Source organism: Saimiri boliviensis, chromosome 16 (genome assembly GCF_048565385.1).
Source record: "Saimiri boliviensis isolate mSaiBol1 chromosome 16, mSaiBol1.pri, whole genome shotgun sequence".
NCBI lineage: Eukaryota > Metazoa > Chordata > Mammalia > Primates > Cebidae > Saimiri > Saimiri boliviensis.
The window spans coordinates 5,702,900-5,719,931 of NC_133464.1; the positions used below are offsets into that span (position 1 = coordinate 5,702,900).

Here is a 17,032-nt window from a genome sequence, read left to right on the forward strand (position 1 = left end):
TTAATCAACAAATGTAAAACAAATGAATCAAGGAATGTGTGAGTGAATGAATGGCTCTTCTTAGTACATTTCTGTTCATTAGTTATATAAATAAAAGCTACTATAGAGCAGAAATTGCCATTTGCTTTCAGAGAGAGGTCGATACATGTTAAAGCAGCATAGTCAAACAAATTTGTGAAAAACTAGATGAAACAATCAAACAGGTTTTTTTTTTTTCCTTTTTTTCTTTTTTTAAGATGGAGTCTCACTCTGTCTCCAGGCTGGAATGCAGTGGCGCAATCTCAACTCACTGCAACGTCCGCCTCCTGGGTTCAAGCGGTTCCCCTGCCTCGGCCACCAGAGTAGCTGGGATTACAGATGCAGGCCATCACACTCGTCTAATTTTTGTATTTTTAGTAGAGACGGGGTTTCACCATGTTGGCCAGGATGGTCTAGATCTATTGATCTCGTGATCCACTCACTTGAGTCCCCCAGAGTGCTGGGATTACAGGGTCACCCACCACGCCCAGCACAAGTATTTTTTTAAAGTAGGACTACTTCTATTCAGTAACTTTCTAATGTGCCTTGTGACTTGAAGAAAAATATATTAGATGCTGTGTTTCCAAACTTATTTGACACAGAAACTCTCACTTCAAGGACCATTCCTCTGGATTAATAGGCTGGGTGATACACATTGGGAAATGACATTAAAAGTCTTTTCTCTGTGAACCTGGTATTAGTCCATTAGTACAGAAAACACTTATTTGTCTAAAATTAAAACTAAAAAAATCTTCAAATAACTGAAAAATGTAAAACATTCTACCTCTGAGAAAATGGTAAATTAGTAAATTTATTTTTTAAATCTCATTTTAACAATCTGTTCAGTTTTATTTTCCTCTTTCTATGATTTTTACAACTGAATATAACAGGAGAATTAATATTTGTGAAAATGGTCTTGAGTCATTCTAAAAGACAGAATGCTGTCTAAATAATAAAAATTAAATTTGATTTAGTATTGATTTTTATTGTATTGTAGTCTAATTTTTTTTTTTTTTTTTTTTTTGAGACGGAGTTTCGCTCTTGTTACCCAGGCTGGAGTGCAATGGCGCGATCTCGGCTCACCGCAACCTCCGCCTCCTGGGTTCAGGCAATTCTCCTGCCTCAGCCTCCTGAGTAGCTGGGATTACAGGCACGCGCCACCATGCCCAGCTAATTTTTTGTATTTTTAGTAGAGACGGGGTTTCACCATGTTGACCAGGTTGGTCTCGATCTCTCGACCTCGTGATCCGCCCGCCTCGGCCTCCCAAAGTGCTGGGATTACAGGCTTGAGCCACCGCGCCCGGCATAGTCTAATTATTTAACATTTCTAAATATTTTTGCCTCTAAGGTCATTCTGCTTATTAGATTATTACTTTAGCCTTAACTATTATTTATTCCCAAATCATTTTGAATAAATTTAAGTTTTTTTAATCTGATTATAAGGAGTTTTGAGGTGGATGATTGATTTTAGATGCAATTCAAATACAGTCTTTAGACTTGAAACATAAATATTTGGAGTGGACTGAATTCTAAGTAGAAAAGTACTGGGGATATTTTATTACCTTTTTGTATAGTTGGTGTTTCACTGTCTGCAATCAGTTGCAAGCAGTCTTGAGTGACTAAAAAGCAAAAATGTATCATTTTAGTTACTTGAGTAGAAATAGTAAAGAAACTGAGAACACAAAGTTAAAAACCCATTCTTCCAGAAACACTAAATCAATTACACTTTTTACATTGATTGCATGATATTATTCTTAGTTACTTTATGATATTTGCCCATTGATTTTAATATGTATATATATTCAATACAGTAGCATGCTGTACAAGTTGGTAGCCTAGGAGCAATGGTGTGTACTGTAGAGCCTAGCTGTGTAGAAGGCTACACCACCTAGGTTTGTGTCAGTGTGCTCTGATGTTTGCACAATGATGAAATTGCCTGGAGATGCAGAATGTATCCCTGAGACTGTACCCTGTGATTAAGCAACACATGACTGTATTTAAAACTTGAAATAACACAGCAGTAATTAAATAATGTTCTGAGTTTGTATAAATACATACCATTAGAGCATGTGGTCACATAAGAAAATCTGTTAAGAAATTCCCTTTGGTATTTAAAGGTGAAAATATATTGTTAAAAACTGTAAAAAATTGTTAAAAAAAAACAGTAATTCCTTTATAACTATAAAGCTTTTCTAACATATTTTTATGTTAATTTTTGAATCATTTTTATAGAAGAGCATTCTGGCCCACCCTGAGGATTCCTTTATTGATGTTATACAAGAAAGATAGCCATGCCTGTGCCCTAGGAAAAACATGATTCGTTCCTCACCATGGCAGACTCTCTCCTGCTGGAAGTATGAAAAGGCATCATAACAAGAAGAATGGTAGTGAATGAGGACAGCATGAAAGAAGGAATAACAAACCCTGCAGGACAGCTAATGCCCCAAGGACACAGTCTCTATATTAGTACATTTGTAGCCACATGGAACCTATTTTAAGAGTTTTTATTTTTCCAACAAATCCTTCTTAAGTAACTGTTATTCAGAAGGCACCCTGACAGGTTTGTGTGAATGGCACCAGGGACAACCAGAGCATACAAACCTCTCATCTTTCCTCCACATCAAAAATAAGGGAGGATGTTGATGAAAGTCAAAGTCAGATTTTTAAACTTTGCGTCTTTCCCTGTGTGTGTACGTACGTTGTAAAGAGTGAATGACGAAATGCATGGGAAACACGTTGCACTATACTCGGTGTATAATGCTTGCAAAATAAGTAAATCTTGGCTACTTGTATCAGTAGTGGTGTTAACATTATTGTTTTTAATAATATCCAGGCAAATAACTTAGAAAACATCACGGAAGGACACCATGGGAACAAGTGGCCCAACTGCAGCTGATAAGGGCCAAAGAAGGACCAGAATGCAGGATTTCCTATTTCCAGTCACCCTTTCTCTGTTTCCCAAAAACTTTGGTAGGAGACTGCTATGGTCTGAATGTTTCTGCTGCCCCAAAATTCCTGTGTTGAAACCTAACTGCCGACCTGATGGTATTAGGAAGGAAGGCTCTGGGGAGGTGATTATGCCAGGAGGGCAGAGCTCTCATGAATGGAATAAGTGTTACTGGAGATCCCAGAGAGGTAGCTTGCCCTTTTTCCCACATGAGAAACCAGTGAGAAGGCATCATCTACAATCCAGGAAGCAAGTCCTCCTCAGATACCGAAATCTTGGGTCTTGGACTTTCAGAACCCTGAACTGTGAGAAATAAATCTTTACTGTTTATAAGCCACCCAGTCTATAGCATTTTGTTCTAACAGCCTTGAATGAACTAAGGCAGATTTAGACACTCTATTTAGGCAGAAAGAGGTTTACCTACTCAGTAACAACTTGACATTATGAAAATATCTCCATTTTAATATCCACAACCCCATGAAAATTTGGTCACAACCTACATATTGAAAAACAGTGGTTTATTCTACCACGTAGTAGCAAAAATCTAATATTTAGCAGAAAATGTGCTTTGAAGAGAAAAGTTTATTTCAAGAACTGTTCTTCAGAAGAGAAAATATATAAATTTGATGTTTCAATAATGATGTTTAAATTACAGCCACTGAAGTTATTACTATTTATCAATTGACCTTGTTCCAGATAAAGTTACTTGGTTTTTCCAAGACAATTCCTTTTAGGAAATTTGACAGCTATTATCAACTTATCTCCTATTCAGTCTTTTAAGACTTTCTTTCCCATTCAACATAGATCTGGTCTTAGGCTGGAGATGAACGCTTAGCTAAAGATTTGCTTCACAAACAGTGGAGCTAAAGAGGCAACATTATTTTTAATATCTCCCAGTAGCACAGATATCTAACCACAAGAGTTTTGAAAATGCATAGTCTAATATAAAAAACAAAATTTGATTACAATTGTTATATTAATTAGTTATTATTTGGTTCTCAAAAGCCTTTCACACATCTTTCCCTCTATTACAATTGAAAAGAATTAAACAAGAGGTTAAGAATCGTTTTTTTTTGTTTGTTTGTTTGTTTTAACTAAGCAAGGCAATAATATACATTAAAACCTTTCTGAGTCTATGGGGACACATTTCTGAATATAAATTTCTGGAGATTATGATGTAATAATGTGTAAAATACATATTAATCTTACAAAATGCCATTTTACAGCATAGGAAAATTTATTTATCATAATAAACTTTGCATAAAGTATTTCTAAATACAAAATATTATAATGATGACCAAAATGTTTACAAGATAAAATTATCAAAACAAGAAATTTAAGGACAAAAATAATTGGCTACTGATCAATATTTGACACAATAAAATTCAACACTTCACAATTAGAGTATAATCTAAATATAATACATATGGGAAACATTTTTACAGTTTGAAAAGCCATCTTTTGAAGCATAATGTCTAAATACCATTTCATCAGAAAAAGTAATTTGAAAGTTTAGAGAATTGCTAATATCTGTTATACTATTTTCTGTACTGGAAGTGAACCCATTCAATCTTGAAACTGGTTTATTATACATTATTTCAACAAAGCCAAATCTAATCTAAACTTTCATAAATAATGCCATTATTGCAGATTATGTGTGGCTCCCATGAAAAACACTCCACCGAGAGCTTTCCCATTATATTTAACCTATCCACAGCACCTGCACCTACTGATTCTTCACAGCGCTTCTCACTCATCTCATTCAAGAAGCCTCGTCCAGCTTTCAGTCTGGATGAGATGTGTGTCCTGCATCCTCCCTTATCTCTCTGCTTTTTTTTCCCTGTCATTGTATTTACCACACCATATGTTTTTAAAGAAGGAGGATCTTGGGTGGCAATGCCTCACTTTCATTTCTGCATAACTTATCATTTGATAGACATAAGTTATGACAAATGTAGCAGTTTAATTTTTCTTGAACTAGCTTTGAATACATGATCAGTGGCAGAACAATGTTAACTAGGGGAAACCACTTAAGAGCTCAATATTGGCCTAATATTTGACATAGACTTATGAAGAAAATGGGGAAAGCATGATATTGAATTAACACTTTCACTGAAATGAGAATACACAAATTTAGAGGAAGGAAGCTAGTGTATAAGGTTTTATTTTACCAACGATAACTTGGTTGTTCACTTAAAAAAGTAATAACAGTTGAGAACTTTGAGTTTCCCAAGTGCAAATTTGTTCTTCTCATTCAAATGTTTATAATTCACCCAATGCATCTCCCTGGAACACTAACCAGCTCCTCCAAGCCCTGGCCCAGCCAACATTCACAGTCTCATGAGTGTCACCCACCCACACTCAGTTGTACTTAAACACACTTCAGAGTGAGAAGACATCTTCCATGATTCCATGACTGCATGTCTGCTGTTCTCTCCTACTAAATATGCTTTATCTTCTAGCTGGTGGAATTCCATTCATCCTTCAATACTGAAATCAAATATAAACTTTTTCTACAATCCTTCTTGCTAAATATTTGACCCCACTATACTTTGCATATCATCTATTGAAACACATTCTACTATACACATAATTGTTTCTGCAACTGTTTCTCTCCCTAGATTGTGAATCACTTGATGTTAAGGATAATCATTCACACATTTTCAGTGTCTGATATACAGCAGACTTTAAAAAAACTCTGTGCAATAATATAGGAAACAAAATTTACATTAAAAAATAGCACTCAAGTTTTCCAAACAATTCTTAAAAGTCAGTCACTAAATCCAGCTTTGTGAAACATGTTAAAACCAATTAAGTCAATGCTTGAGGGTAAAGGGAATCCATTAAATAAAACAATTTCCATGAATTGTGGACCCTCTAACAATAGGCTTTGAACCCTCAGTTATATAGGAAACACCTCCCACTACAAAAAACCTTAATAATACATTTTTGAATTTCTATCCACAGAAGTGTAGCACTCTATAAGATTTTTAAAGTAAATGGTTATGCACCATTTTCCTAAAATGTCTTAATTTGTAATTTCCGGAGTCTCCATGGGGGCAGATAGGAGAGAAAAAGGCCTGAAAATAAGATTTCATAGCTGCTTTCAGGAGCTGTCACAGAGCAGTTATTCCCCCTCCCCTTACCCTTCCCTGTCTCAAGCCTGATCAGGAGGTGGAGGAGGAGGAGGAAAAGGAGAAGGATGGAGGGAAGGGGAGGAGGAGGGGAAGAAGAAAGCTTATGCTTGCGAAAACACTTCAGCAGATCAGCCCTTGCAAAAATTTACAAATTTAGAAAAGGGATAATATAAAGATTCTTGCATGAGATATGCCTCTATGCCTACTAAAACAAGCCTTTTCTTGAATTATTTCGGTTTCCTGTTTCCACCCTGTCCTCATAACCTGAGGTATTCTGTCCTCTTACCCAGTCTGCTCCATCTTCAAACCCACCCAGCTCTCCTGATCACGGTCTAAATCATCTCAGTCTGTGATCTCTACCACTAACAGCATTCTCTGATTCCTTAACTTGATATCTCTCTCACTGGCAATGATTGTAATACCCCGGGCTTTGTCAGACCCAATATTTTTTCTCAAATCTGGTGTCATACTTGAAAATTAAGCGTGTACAACTATTATCATTGAAAAAAAATCAGAATTTATAGTCAGTAGGTAATGAATTCAGACCTTACCTCTCCTATCAATTAGTTGTGTAACCATGAGTTTGACACCTAATTTCGAAACCTTTTAAATATGTAAAATGATGTCAGAGGCATGTGAACCAGAGCAACTCCATCTTAAATTGGAGCTGGGTAAAATAAGGCTCAGACCTACTGGGCTGCATTCCCAGACGGTTAAGGCATTCAAAGTCACAGGATGAGATAGGAGGCCAGCACAAAATACAGGTCATAAAGACGTTGCTGCTAAGACAGATTGCAGTAAAGAAGCCGGCTAAAACCCACCAAAACCAAGATGGTGAGGAGTGACCTCTGGTGGTCCTCACTGCTGTATGCCCACCAGCGTCATGACAGTTTACAAATGCCATGGCCACATCAGGAAGTTACTCTGTATGGTCTAAAAAGGGAAGGCATGAATAATCCATCCCTTGTTTGGCGTATCATCAAGAAATAGCCATAAAAATGGGCGAACAGCAGCCCTCGGGGCTGTGCTGTCTATGGAGTAGTCATTCCTTTATTCCTTTACTTTCCTAATAAACTTGCTTTCACTTTACTCTGTGGATTCACCCTGAATTGTTTCTTGCGTGAGCTCCAAGAACCCTCTCTGGGGGTCTGGATCGGGACGCCTTCCCTGTAGCGTTTCTCTGGCGACCACAGAAGGGACTGTATTGCAGAAACCCCCGACCCAAAGGTTAACTTTGGGTAAGTGTTGGGTCCTGTAACAATGGGAATAACGATATCCATTTCATACTGTCGTAAAAATAGATTGAAGTCATAATTTAGGTGTGTTTTATGAATTATAAATAACTTATCTATTTTATTTTGCATGAATTTGGCTTACCTTCTCCAACTATATTGACTTGCTGAGAGAAGCAATTGATTCTGTGGGTTTCAGTTTTCTCATCTAAAATAAAGACAATAAGCCAAGCTAACAGAGTGGGTAAAAGGGTAAATGATATACATACCCAAAGACTAAAACAGCGTTTGCACATGAAACATGCCTGATAATTGTTAATTTCGTTCTCCTTTTCTCTGTATATTACGGTGTGCCTATCTCAGGTATTCGCAGAAAGAGTGGGTGATAAATCTATTTGGAGAGAAGCCTTCTCTTTCTCTAACTATTCAGAAATGTGAATGTCTTTTAAAAGAAAATACCACCACAACAAAGATGCAGCTGCTCAATGCAGTTATTTTAAGTAGGAGTTGATCTATAAAAAGAATAAATATTAAAACTAACATTTTCCATTCATATCAAATTACTGATAAAAACAACACAGGCCTAAACATTTGAATTTATTTTAAATATCACCTACTAATGTCTGCAACGTCTGAAAAAAAAAGTCAAAATTATAGTGCTGAGCATGGTGGCTTACACCTGTAATCCTAGCACTTTGGGAGGCCAAGGGGGACAGATCACAAGGTCAGGAGATCAAGACCATCCTGGCTAACATGATGAAACCCCATCTTTACTAAAAATACAAAAAATTAGCTGGGAATGGTAGTGTGTGCCTGTAGTCCCAGCTACTTGGGAGGCTGAGGAAGGAGAATTGCTTGAACTTGAAAGGCAGAAGTTGCAAAGAGCCGAGATTGAGCCACTACACTCCAGCCTGGGCGACAGAGCAAGAAAAAAAAAAAAAGTCAAAATTATAAAGAATTATTGAGCTTTCAAGAAGATAAAAGGGCTTAACCTGGCCTCTCCATTCAAAACATAAACACATTTCTTTCCCTTCCTCATCCTTCACATTCTTGATACTCATTACCCTGTCCTAACTTTCTTTTTCAATGTATTTACCGTTTTCTAGTATTACAGTTTACTAATTAACTATACGTACTATCATTTTTCTGTTTCTCTCCAACTCACTATAATGTAAGATTGTATAAAACAGACACAATATCACATTTGGCTATGTTGACTGATTTGTTTCCTAGCTCTTCTGTTTCCCAAAATTTCAAGCTTAACAAGAACAGGTCAAAGACTTGATTGGAAAGTCACTGTTTTCCATTTTAAATACCTTTCCAGAAATCGAACGGAAGCCAGTGCTTGCAACACTGAAAAAAGTCACACTATTGAAGCAGGGAGAAAGAAAAAATAACATTCAGGGAAACCTCAGGCCAAAGATCGCCTTAGCAGCAGCCAGCTGATTCTGTTCCAGGAAGGAACACACCCTTGCTGGGTAAGAGGCTCAAGTTAGCTTAATTTTGATAAGAGTCAAATTCTACACTGCATGCTTCCAACACTCATGTTACAGCCTTGAAATCACAGCTAAGCCAGAAATGCCAAGCAGGCAAAGACTGGACATTAGAGACTTGTCAAACATCTCATCTTTCCTTGCAAAGGAGTTGGGCTTTGGATTTCAAAGAAGACTCAAAAATCTTATTGATATATTTACTTTTTGCAATTAGAAAGGCTTATCCTAGAAAAAGCTTAAGTTTTAATATTAGGTGTTCATCTATAGATGCTACATTCAAAATTCTAATTTAAAAATGTTAATACAATATGATATCTGATGGATCTTAAAACATAAAATCATTAGTGGAAAAGCTGGTGAAATTCAAATGAAGTCCAGAGTCAGTGGTTGTCTCAAAGTTTGTGTGTGTGTGTGTGTGTGTGTGTGTGTGTAATGAGATACCACGATCTATGGTCTATAAGATGTTAGCATTAGGGAAGCTGAAGAGGGGTACATGCCAACTGTCTGTTCTCTCTTTGCAAGCTTTGTGTAAGTCTTAATTGCAAGCTTACTTAAAAAGAAAAAATATAACTTGAAGTAGATTGAACAAAATCTCATAAAAATTATTTGGAAGGTAAAACATGGACAATTTTTTTGTATTCTTGCTTTACATTACTTTGAATTGTTCATATTTTTACCATTATTTTATTATTATAATTGAGGCAATTATAATAAACATTATAAATAAAAATAATTTTATCCTTCTGTAACCAAAAACATATAAATTTCTAATAGCTATTAATTAACAGGAAAGAAAATACAAAGGTTACATAATTTTAACAAGGAAACTTTTTAGGTCAGTGATAACCCATTTGAAAGAATTCACTTTCTTGATAGATGCTAAAGACATTTATCTTTCGGTTCTTGAAATTAATAAAATTATACTTAGGTAATGTTCAAAATGTGGATCTCCATGATTCCATTAGTAAGTAAATCTTACTATGTATTTTTTCAAAGCCATATTGTTTTAGTTATTTTTTAAATTGGGAATATCTCCAAGCACAATTATGGGCTTAAAAGTGAATTTTTGGCTAATATGAGCTATTTGGCAATTTTTTAATCCTGGATTTCGCCACATTTCTGTTTATTATACTACAATAAAAAATGATCTTATGAAATACATTAAGCTTAATGAGATTTTGGTTTGAAACACAAAATAATTAAGAAAAACAAAACTAAAGCCAAAGTACTAAATTCTAAAATTAAGTAAAAGCAGTGTTTAGCCATGAGATGCCTGGAAGAGAGTATCATTAGGACACTCTGGCTGATAGTAATTCCCCTTCCTTCAACTGAAGTTTGTGTGAAGTTCCAATAAAAATACATGGTTCTAAAACATGTGGACAACTAATAAATATGACTATAAATGAACACTTTAAAGTAAAAAGGACAACCTAAGGTTTTTGAGTGCTATTGAAAATAAATCAGAACTTAAATGAAAACAAAAATCAAAGAAAGCTGCATAGAATTTTCTCAATGCCACAAAAAAAAAAAAAAAAAAAAAAATCCTACCAAAAAAAGTCCTTGTGTTACAAACAATTTTCTTGAGAACATAAACATTAATTTTGGAATATGCTAAACCAAGTAAATTTTTCCTCCACCAAGGAATGGTATCTAGAACAACATTCAAAATAATTTAATAATTTTACTAACAAGGAATAGTAGACATTACCTGTCATTGAGATTCTTATCTTCAAACCTTCCACCTTGGATTTATGAATGTTGAGTATGTATACTGTGTCCTATATGAGTATATACACATAACACACACACTCTCTCTCTCTCTCTCTCTCTCTATATATATATATATATATATATATATATATATATATATATGTACATATCAACAAATACAGTTGATACTTGAACAATACAGGAATTAGGGACACTGATCACATGCAGTCAAAAATTTGTGGTTACCTTTTGACTCACAAAATCTTAACTGCTAACAGCCTACTGTTGACCAGAAGCCTATCTGATAACAAAAACTCAATACATATAATACAAGTTATATGTATTATATACTGTATTCTTACAATGAAGTAAGCTAGAGAAAAGAAAATGTTATTTAAACAATTATAAGAAAGAGAAAATGCATTTACTATTCCTTATGCGGAAGTGGATCATTATAGAGGTCTTCATTCTTCACATTGAGTAAGCTAAGGCGGAGGAGGAAAAGTAAGTGTTGCTCCTGCTGTCTCACGGGTGGGAAGTGGAAGAAAATCCACATATAAGTGGAACCTCACAGTTCAAACCTGTGTTGTTCAAGAGTCAACTATAATGTCATGACTCTTCTTTGCTTCTTGGGAACATTTCCAGCATCATTAGTGGCACTTTCTATAGGTCTCATGGTGTCATTCAAAGTTTATTAAACAAGATGAAAAAATATACACAAATCACGAGAGATCGTTTTTACTGCAATATCCAATTTATTGGAGACAGAACCGGCTCACGCAGAGATGATTAGCATCACACGGTGTTTTAAGAAGATACTCACAGCACTTGAGCTCAATGCAATAGCAACAGGAGGTGGCTATGAAAATATTCTAATCTTTACAGTAGTACAGTATGTACCGCAGTTAATTTTATGCAGTTATGACTTAATGCTGCACGTTTGTGTTTGTTTCCATTTCTCTAGTCTACTAATGGCTCAGTGTACAGTCTGTATGCATATGTTTTGAGAAATTTTAACTTTTGTGTATATTTTATGATAGTAATAAGAAAATAGACTAGTATCTACATATATTTTATGCATTCATGCCATGGCTAATTAATCTTAATATTTTCAACATTTCAAGGCTACACAGTTCTTCCACAAGTTTTTCAAATTATTGAATATCTGAAAATAATTTTCCAATAGCTTTATTGAAAAAAAACCGACCTGTAAGTGTATCCATGTTGTTAAAATGTATGTTGTTCAAGGCTCAAATGTGTGCAATATATACCTATATGCACACTGTATTAATGTTTATTAAAAAGTCTAGGACAAACCATGAAATAATAATAGTGACTACTTCTGGGCTTTGGAAATCTAGGTAAATGTTTTTTTCATTTTGTTAGAATCTACAAATTGCAAATTATTTGGTGAAAGATTCTCATAAGTATACAATTCCTGGATGCTATTAAAATATAAATACATAAAAGTATTAATAGGAAAATTCTGAGAAAATGTGACCCAAGAAGTTATTTATTTCTTGCTCTATTGTTCTTTTCTTCTTAAATCAGCTGAAATGAGTCTACATCTTTTATTTAATCATAAAGCTAAAGTTTATCTTTAAAACTAATATTTAGAAACAGTGGGATGGTAGCAGTGAAAGTTAAGGAGATTGAAGAATCCTGTCATACCAGTTATTGAAGCCCCTTATAATACTAATTACCTTAAAAAGTATCTTTACAGCATAAAAATAAAATAGTCAATAAAAAAGAGTCTCAAATAGATTCAACTCTTAGGAGGAATTTAGTAAAACAAAGTAAGCTTTTCAACACAAAGGATTTAAAAAGAACAATTTAATACAATTGGTTGAGATAACAGTTTGAAAGGAGAAAAGAGAGGGGGGAAGTTAAAGCCAATGTGAAATGATTCACTAACATAAACACCAGAAGGACTAATGAGTTAAAACAAAACACTAAACTATGAAAAAGTCCAAGTGGCAGGGAGTCAACTACTTAAGAAATCATGAGCAAATATATTTTTAGCTTTAATATTAGAGAAAATTTTAAAAGATTATTGCAATACTATAGAGAAATGCAAAATGTACCAGTAAAAAAAAAAAAAGCAGCAAAACCATTAAAATATTTACCTCAAAATTTTGATCAAAAATCAATATGACTAATTAGATTTATCCAAAATTATGAAGATGTAGGACAGACAAATGGAGACAGTTATCAATAACAATTAGCAAAAAATAAAAATTATAAGTAATCAAAATATGCAGAAAGTTTATTCATATTAGTAAACAAGCAATACATCAAAATAAATGTGAGATATTGTTTTACAACTACTAAACTAGCCAAAATAAATTTGAAGAATAACAGGCTAGCAGGAATGTGGAGAACTGGTACACCACATTTTTGACTGCATTTATAACTCATTTTGAAAACAATATGGCAGTTGGAAGCAAGGGTGATGAAGAGGTTTCTTCTCCCTAGCTCAGATATTTCACTATATGGACTTTATATTGAAGATATAATTTCACAGAAATAAAAGAGCTCAGTACAAAACTTTTGCATGTTGTATTACAGCAATGAAAATGGAAATAACTATATTAAACAATAGTTAGGTAAATTAATACAGATATAAGAAAAATACTTAGAAATAGGAAAAATTATTACCGTGTAAGTCAAAACAAAAAATATGTCATAGTGTATATTCTGTATTATTTTCAATTATGTAGTAAATATAGTAAAAAATGCAAACTAGAAAAATAATTGATGTGTTAAAATAATAAATATGTGTGTTTTTCTTAATTTAAAAATGTTTAAACCCAATTATTCCTGGTAACTGGTACAAAGATATAATAACCAGATACCAAAAATTATGGTTTTATAAAATAAAAAATATTTTTTTATTAATAAATCATATAGTCAAAAAATAAATTTGTAGTCAGGGTACCTCATGCACATGTGTGTGTGTGTAATGGAAGGGTCCCTGGTCTATTTCTCTCTATATTTCTTATGCAATTCTCTTCAGAAGTGATAATATATGTAAATTATTGCATGTATTCTGTGGACTTCATAGAGTCACTATGAAGGTTAAACGAAATAATATGTTCAAAAATACCTATTCTGGTCTATAGCAGTACAATACATTCCAGATACTAAAAAAATGTTCTTTCAACATATTTAATAAAAGGACAATAATATCAAGGATGTGTTGCATTATAACTTTAATAAATATAAAACAAAGATTTGTTATTTCACCTTCAAATGAAAGAACTAGAATTGATCATTTTGGTAGGCACCACCCACTCCATAAAGTTCTATGGAATGAGCAGAGCATGAAGTCTGAAATCACTAAAGGACAATTACAAGAAGATGATAAATGCATGGATGCCCTGGAAAAGCATTCCTTAAAAGCTTTAAAGTGTGTGTGTGTGTGTGTGTATGTGTGTATGTGTGTGTGTGTGTGTGTGTGTGTGTGTGTGTGTGTAAAATAAACTTTTATAAAAGAAACATAATTAAAGCACAACATACAGGGCCTTTCATTACAACCTCTACCTGGTTTCACAACAGGCAATGCACATTCAGAAAACAGACGTCTTTAAGTAACTTTCTATTACCCGGGTAAGCAAAGTCTAATTCTAGGATGCAGTACTTTTTTTCATTTTTCTGGAGTGACAAATAATGCTTCTCACATGGGAATGCATCACCTACTTGAGGAAACACAGATGGCCCTTTGATCTCCCCTGTGCTCAATGCAAAGATAAATACTTAGACATGCACAGATAAACGCTTCCACTTCACCATCTGCTCATTAGAGGACAAAGCACATCCATGCAGCCTATTACATTTGCTCTAAAGCCATGTCTGGTTTGCATGGTAAATTTCGTAGTTTCTATTTACTAGGTTCATAGAGGGGATACTTAACTCTAGATACCCAAAACTGGATTTTTTATCCCTGACTCCTCAAAGTGTCTGTGCCCAGTGCATACCTGTTTCCTCTGGATCCTGAACGGCACGCTTCTTCCTGATGCTCTCACTGGGGTTGCCTTCTCCTGGAACTGGTGCTTCGAAGATCTGGAAAGAGAAAAACTCCAAGTTATTAGGAAGACAGCTGAGGCAAAGGAGAGGCGCCAGTGGAGGCAGGATCGTGCCTGCAGCTTGCAGCTGCTGCAAACTCACTTTCAGTCTCGCGGTGACAGCTGGAGCTTCCTCCAGGGTGGCCTTGGGGGCTCCTGCCCCTGCTGGCAGCTGCTCTGAGTGCTGGCCCTGCAGCTTTGCCCGGAGGCTGGCCAGATCCCCTTGCACGGCGGCCACTTGGTAGAAAGACACCACCGTGAGGCAGCAGGACAGCAGTGCCAGCAGCAAGGTTGCAGCCAGAAGCTTTCCGTCTTTGGAGGATCGGACAGAGGGGCTTTCCTTCTGTGGGAGGATGGAAATACACTCCTTCAGTTTCATTTCTTCTCTTTTCTTAAGGCAAGAAGTAAGGCGTGACTGCTCCCTTTCTGTGGAGTCATCCATATCACTACTTGAACTTTGAAGGTTGGGGCCTTTAGAATAAGTGACCACAGGGAATGGGTCATTTCCTGTTATCTGTGTGTGTTGATGTCCTGCGTGCACTACATGGCAGGGCTTGGCTCACCCCTCAGGAGGGTTCTCCTGAATTTTCTTCTTTCTGCCTTTCTGCATCTCTACCCCTACTGTACAGTAGGTTTGCTGGCATTTGCCCTCCGACTGGATTGCTCAATCTGTCTTCCTCATTTCACTTTCAGTTTTTGTAAGAATTTCAAGGTCATCTCATAACATCCATGCTCAAGTAGATTTAAAGCCCCTTAAATCTGCTGAGGAAACTTGGAGTTATTTGGCACATTCAAGGGAAAGCTTTGAAGACATGCACATGTCTAAGAAGCCCTCCCTTAAGCGTAGTAAGGGAGCCTTGGCTCCTTAGGGCCACACGGCTTCATAAGGAAGGGGGAAAAGCAGCTGAAAGTTCCTGGTGCTGTAATAAAAGTAATTAATGTGAAGGTCAGATAAGCTAAGTGCTTTAGCATTGAATTGTACTTAGCTAGAGAGTGATTTATTAACAGTCTTCAAGTATGAAATAAAATGGAGTATCCTTGAAGGACACATGGAAGTAAATCCACTGGAAATTATTCATATTATTATCCAAATAATGTCATATAAATGAGACTAAGTTTTGCAGACATATTTAGATATCTGAAGGATTCTCTAAATATAAGTGAATGTATTTTTAAGGAAAGCATGCATACACGTTTTCCTTCTGAGACTCATCACTGAAACTCAATTATGTATATGAACAGCCTGTCCCAAGGAGCCTGGTCTCAGCTTTGCTGCTCAGACTTTTGAAGCTTTAATTCCCTGCTCAATTCGATACTAGTTTAGGAGAATTGGCCTTCTCTCCAGCTCCAAATGCCTGTCTGCTACCATTAACCACTCTCAAGTAGTTTGTCTGTGACTCACGCATCGACTATGCCACAGGCTACAGGTCTGTATACAAAAGGTCCTTGATCAAACAAGAGCCCCCTTGGCTTCTGATCTCTTTGTTGACCTGGAGGACCTGTGAGGACTGTTGCATTCATCCTAGTCCTGCCTTATCTTGGTGGCTGGTTCCTGGACATTCCCCAGTTTCTCACTGCTTTGCCCCAGCATTGAAATATTGATTCGCCTTTCAACAAATCTTACTGAGCCCTTACCAACCCCTGGGTAGTCGCTACTCCCCTGTGGGCTAAGACTAGTGAGCTTTAGTTCTGTCTCACTCTACATTTCTATACAGTCTTAAGTTAGAAATTTACAGGAATAATATAGAGCAAAAGTGAGAACTCTAGAATGCATTTGCCTCACCCCTCACTCTCCTTAGGGAAAGTACACAAACTCTCTGTGATTCCATTTCTTCACCTGTGAATTGGTATGATGACATTAACCGTCCCTGAGACATGTAATGAGGCTTACAAGAATGTGGAAACAAATTACATTTTGGATGCTTCCATTAAAAAATGTTATTTCCACAGGTTTTTGGGGGAATGGGTGGTATTTGGTTACATGACTAAGTTATGTAGTGGTGATTAGTGAAATGTTGGTGCACCCATCACCCAAGCAGTATACACACTGAGCCCTATTTGTAGTCTTAGATTCCTCACCCCCTCCCACCCTATGCCCTGAGTCCAAGTCCATTATATCATTCTTATGCTTTTGCATCCTTGGAATTTAGCTCCCATTATGAGTAAGAACATACAATGTTTGGTTTTCCATTCCTGAGTTACTTCACTTAGAATAATAATCTCCAATCCCATCCGCACTGTGAACACCATTAATTGATTGCTTTTTATGGGTGAGTAGTATTCCATCATTCCATACATATATATATGTGTATATATATATATATATATATATATATATATATATGTGTGTATATATATATATATATATATGTATATATATAATGAATCATGGTGAGTGCCATTTCACATATATATATGTGGAATAAAAGCC

The 17,032-nt window shown here is 35.6% G+C and overlaps 1 protein-coding gene across 2 annotated transcripts in view; it reads right to left on the reverse strand.

Moving 5' to 3' along the window:
* TNFSF13B (TNF superfamily member 13b) overlaps positions 1–15,711 on the reverse strand; it is a 32,281-nt gene extending 16,570 nt beyond the window's left edge. Inside the window, exons 1-3 of one of the 2 annotated variants that reach the window (XM_003928246.4) lie at positions 14,705–15,706; positions 14,515–14,599; positions 1,581–1,637 (exon numbers count right to left, since the gene is read on the reverse strand). In XM_003928246.4, the coding sequence (XP_003928295.2) occupies positions 1,581–1,637; positions 14,515–14,599; positions 14,705–15,043 (481 nt within the window). In that variant the 5' untranslated portion in view covers positions 15,044–15,706. Of the gene's footprint in view, positions 1–1,580; positions 1,638–14,514; positions 14,600–14,704 lie in introns of both variants that reach the window. The other variant, XM_074387450.1, reaches the window with a different exon arrangement.
* Positions 15,712–17,032: the final 1,321 nt, after the last annotated feature.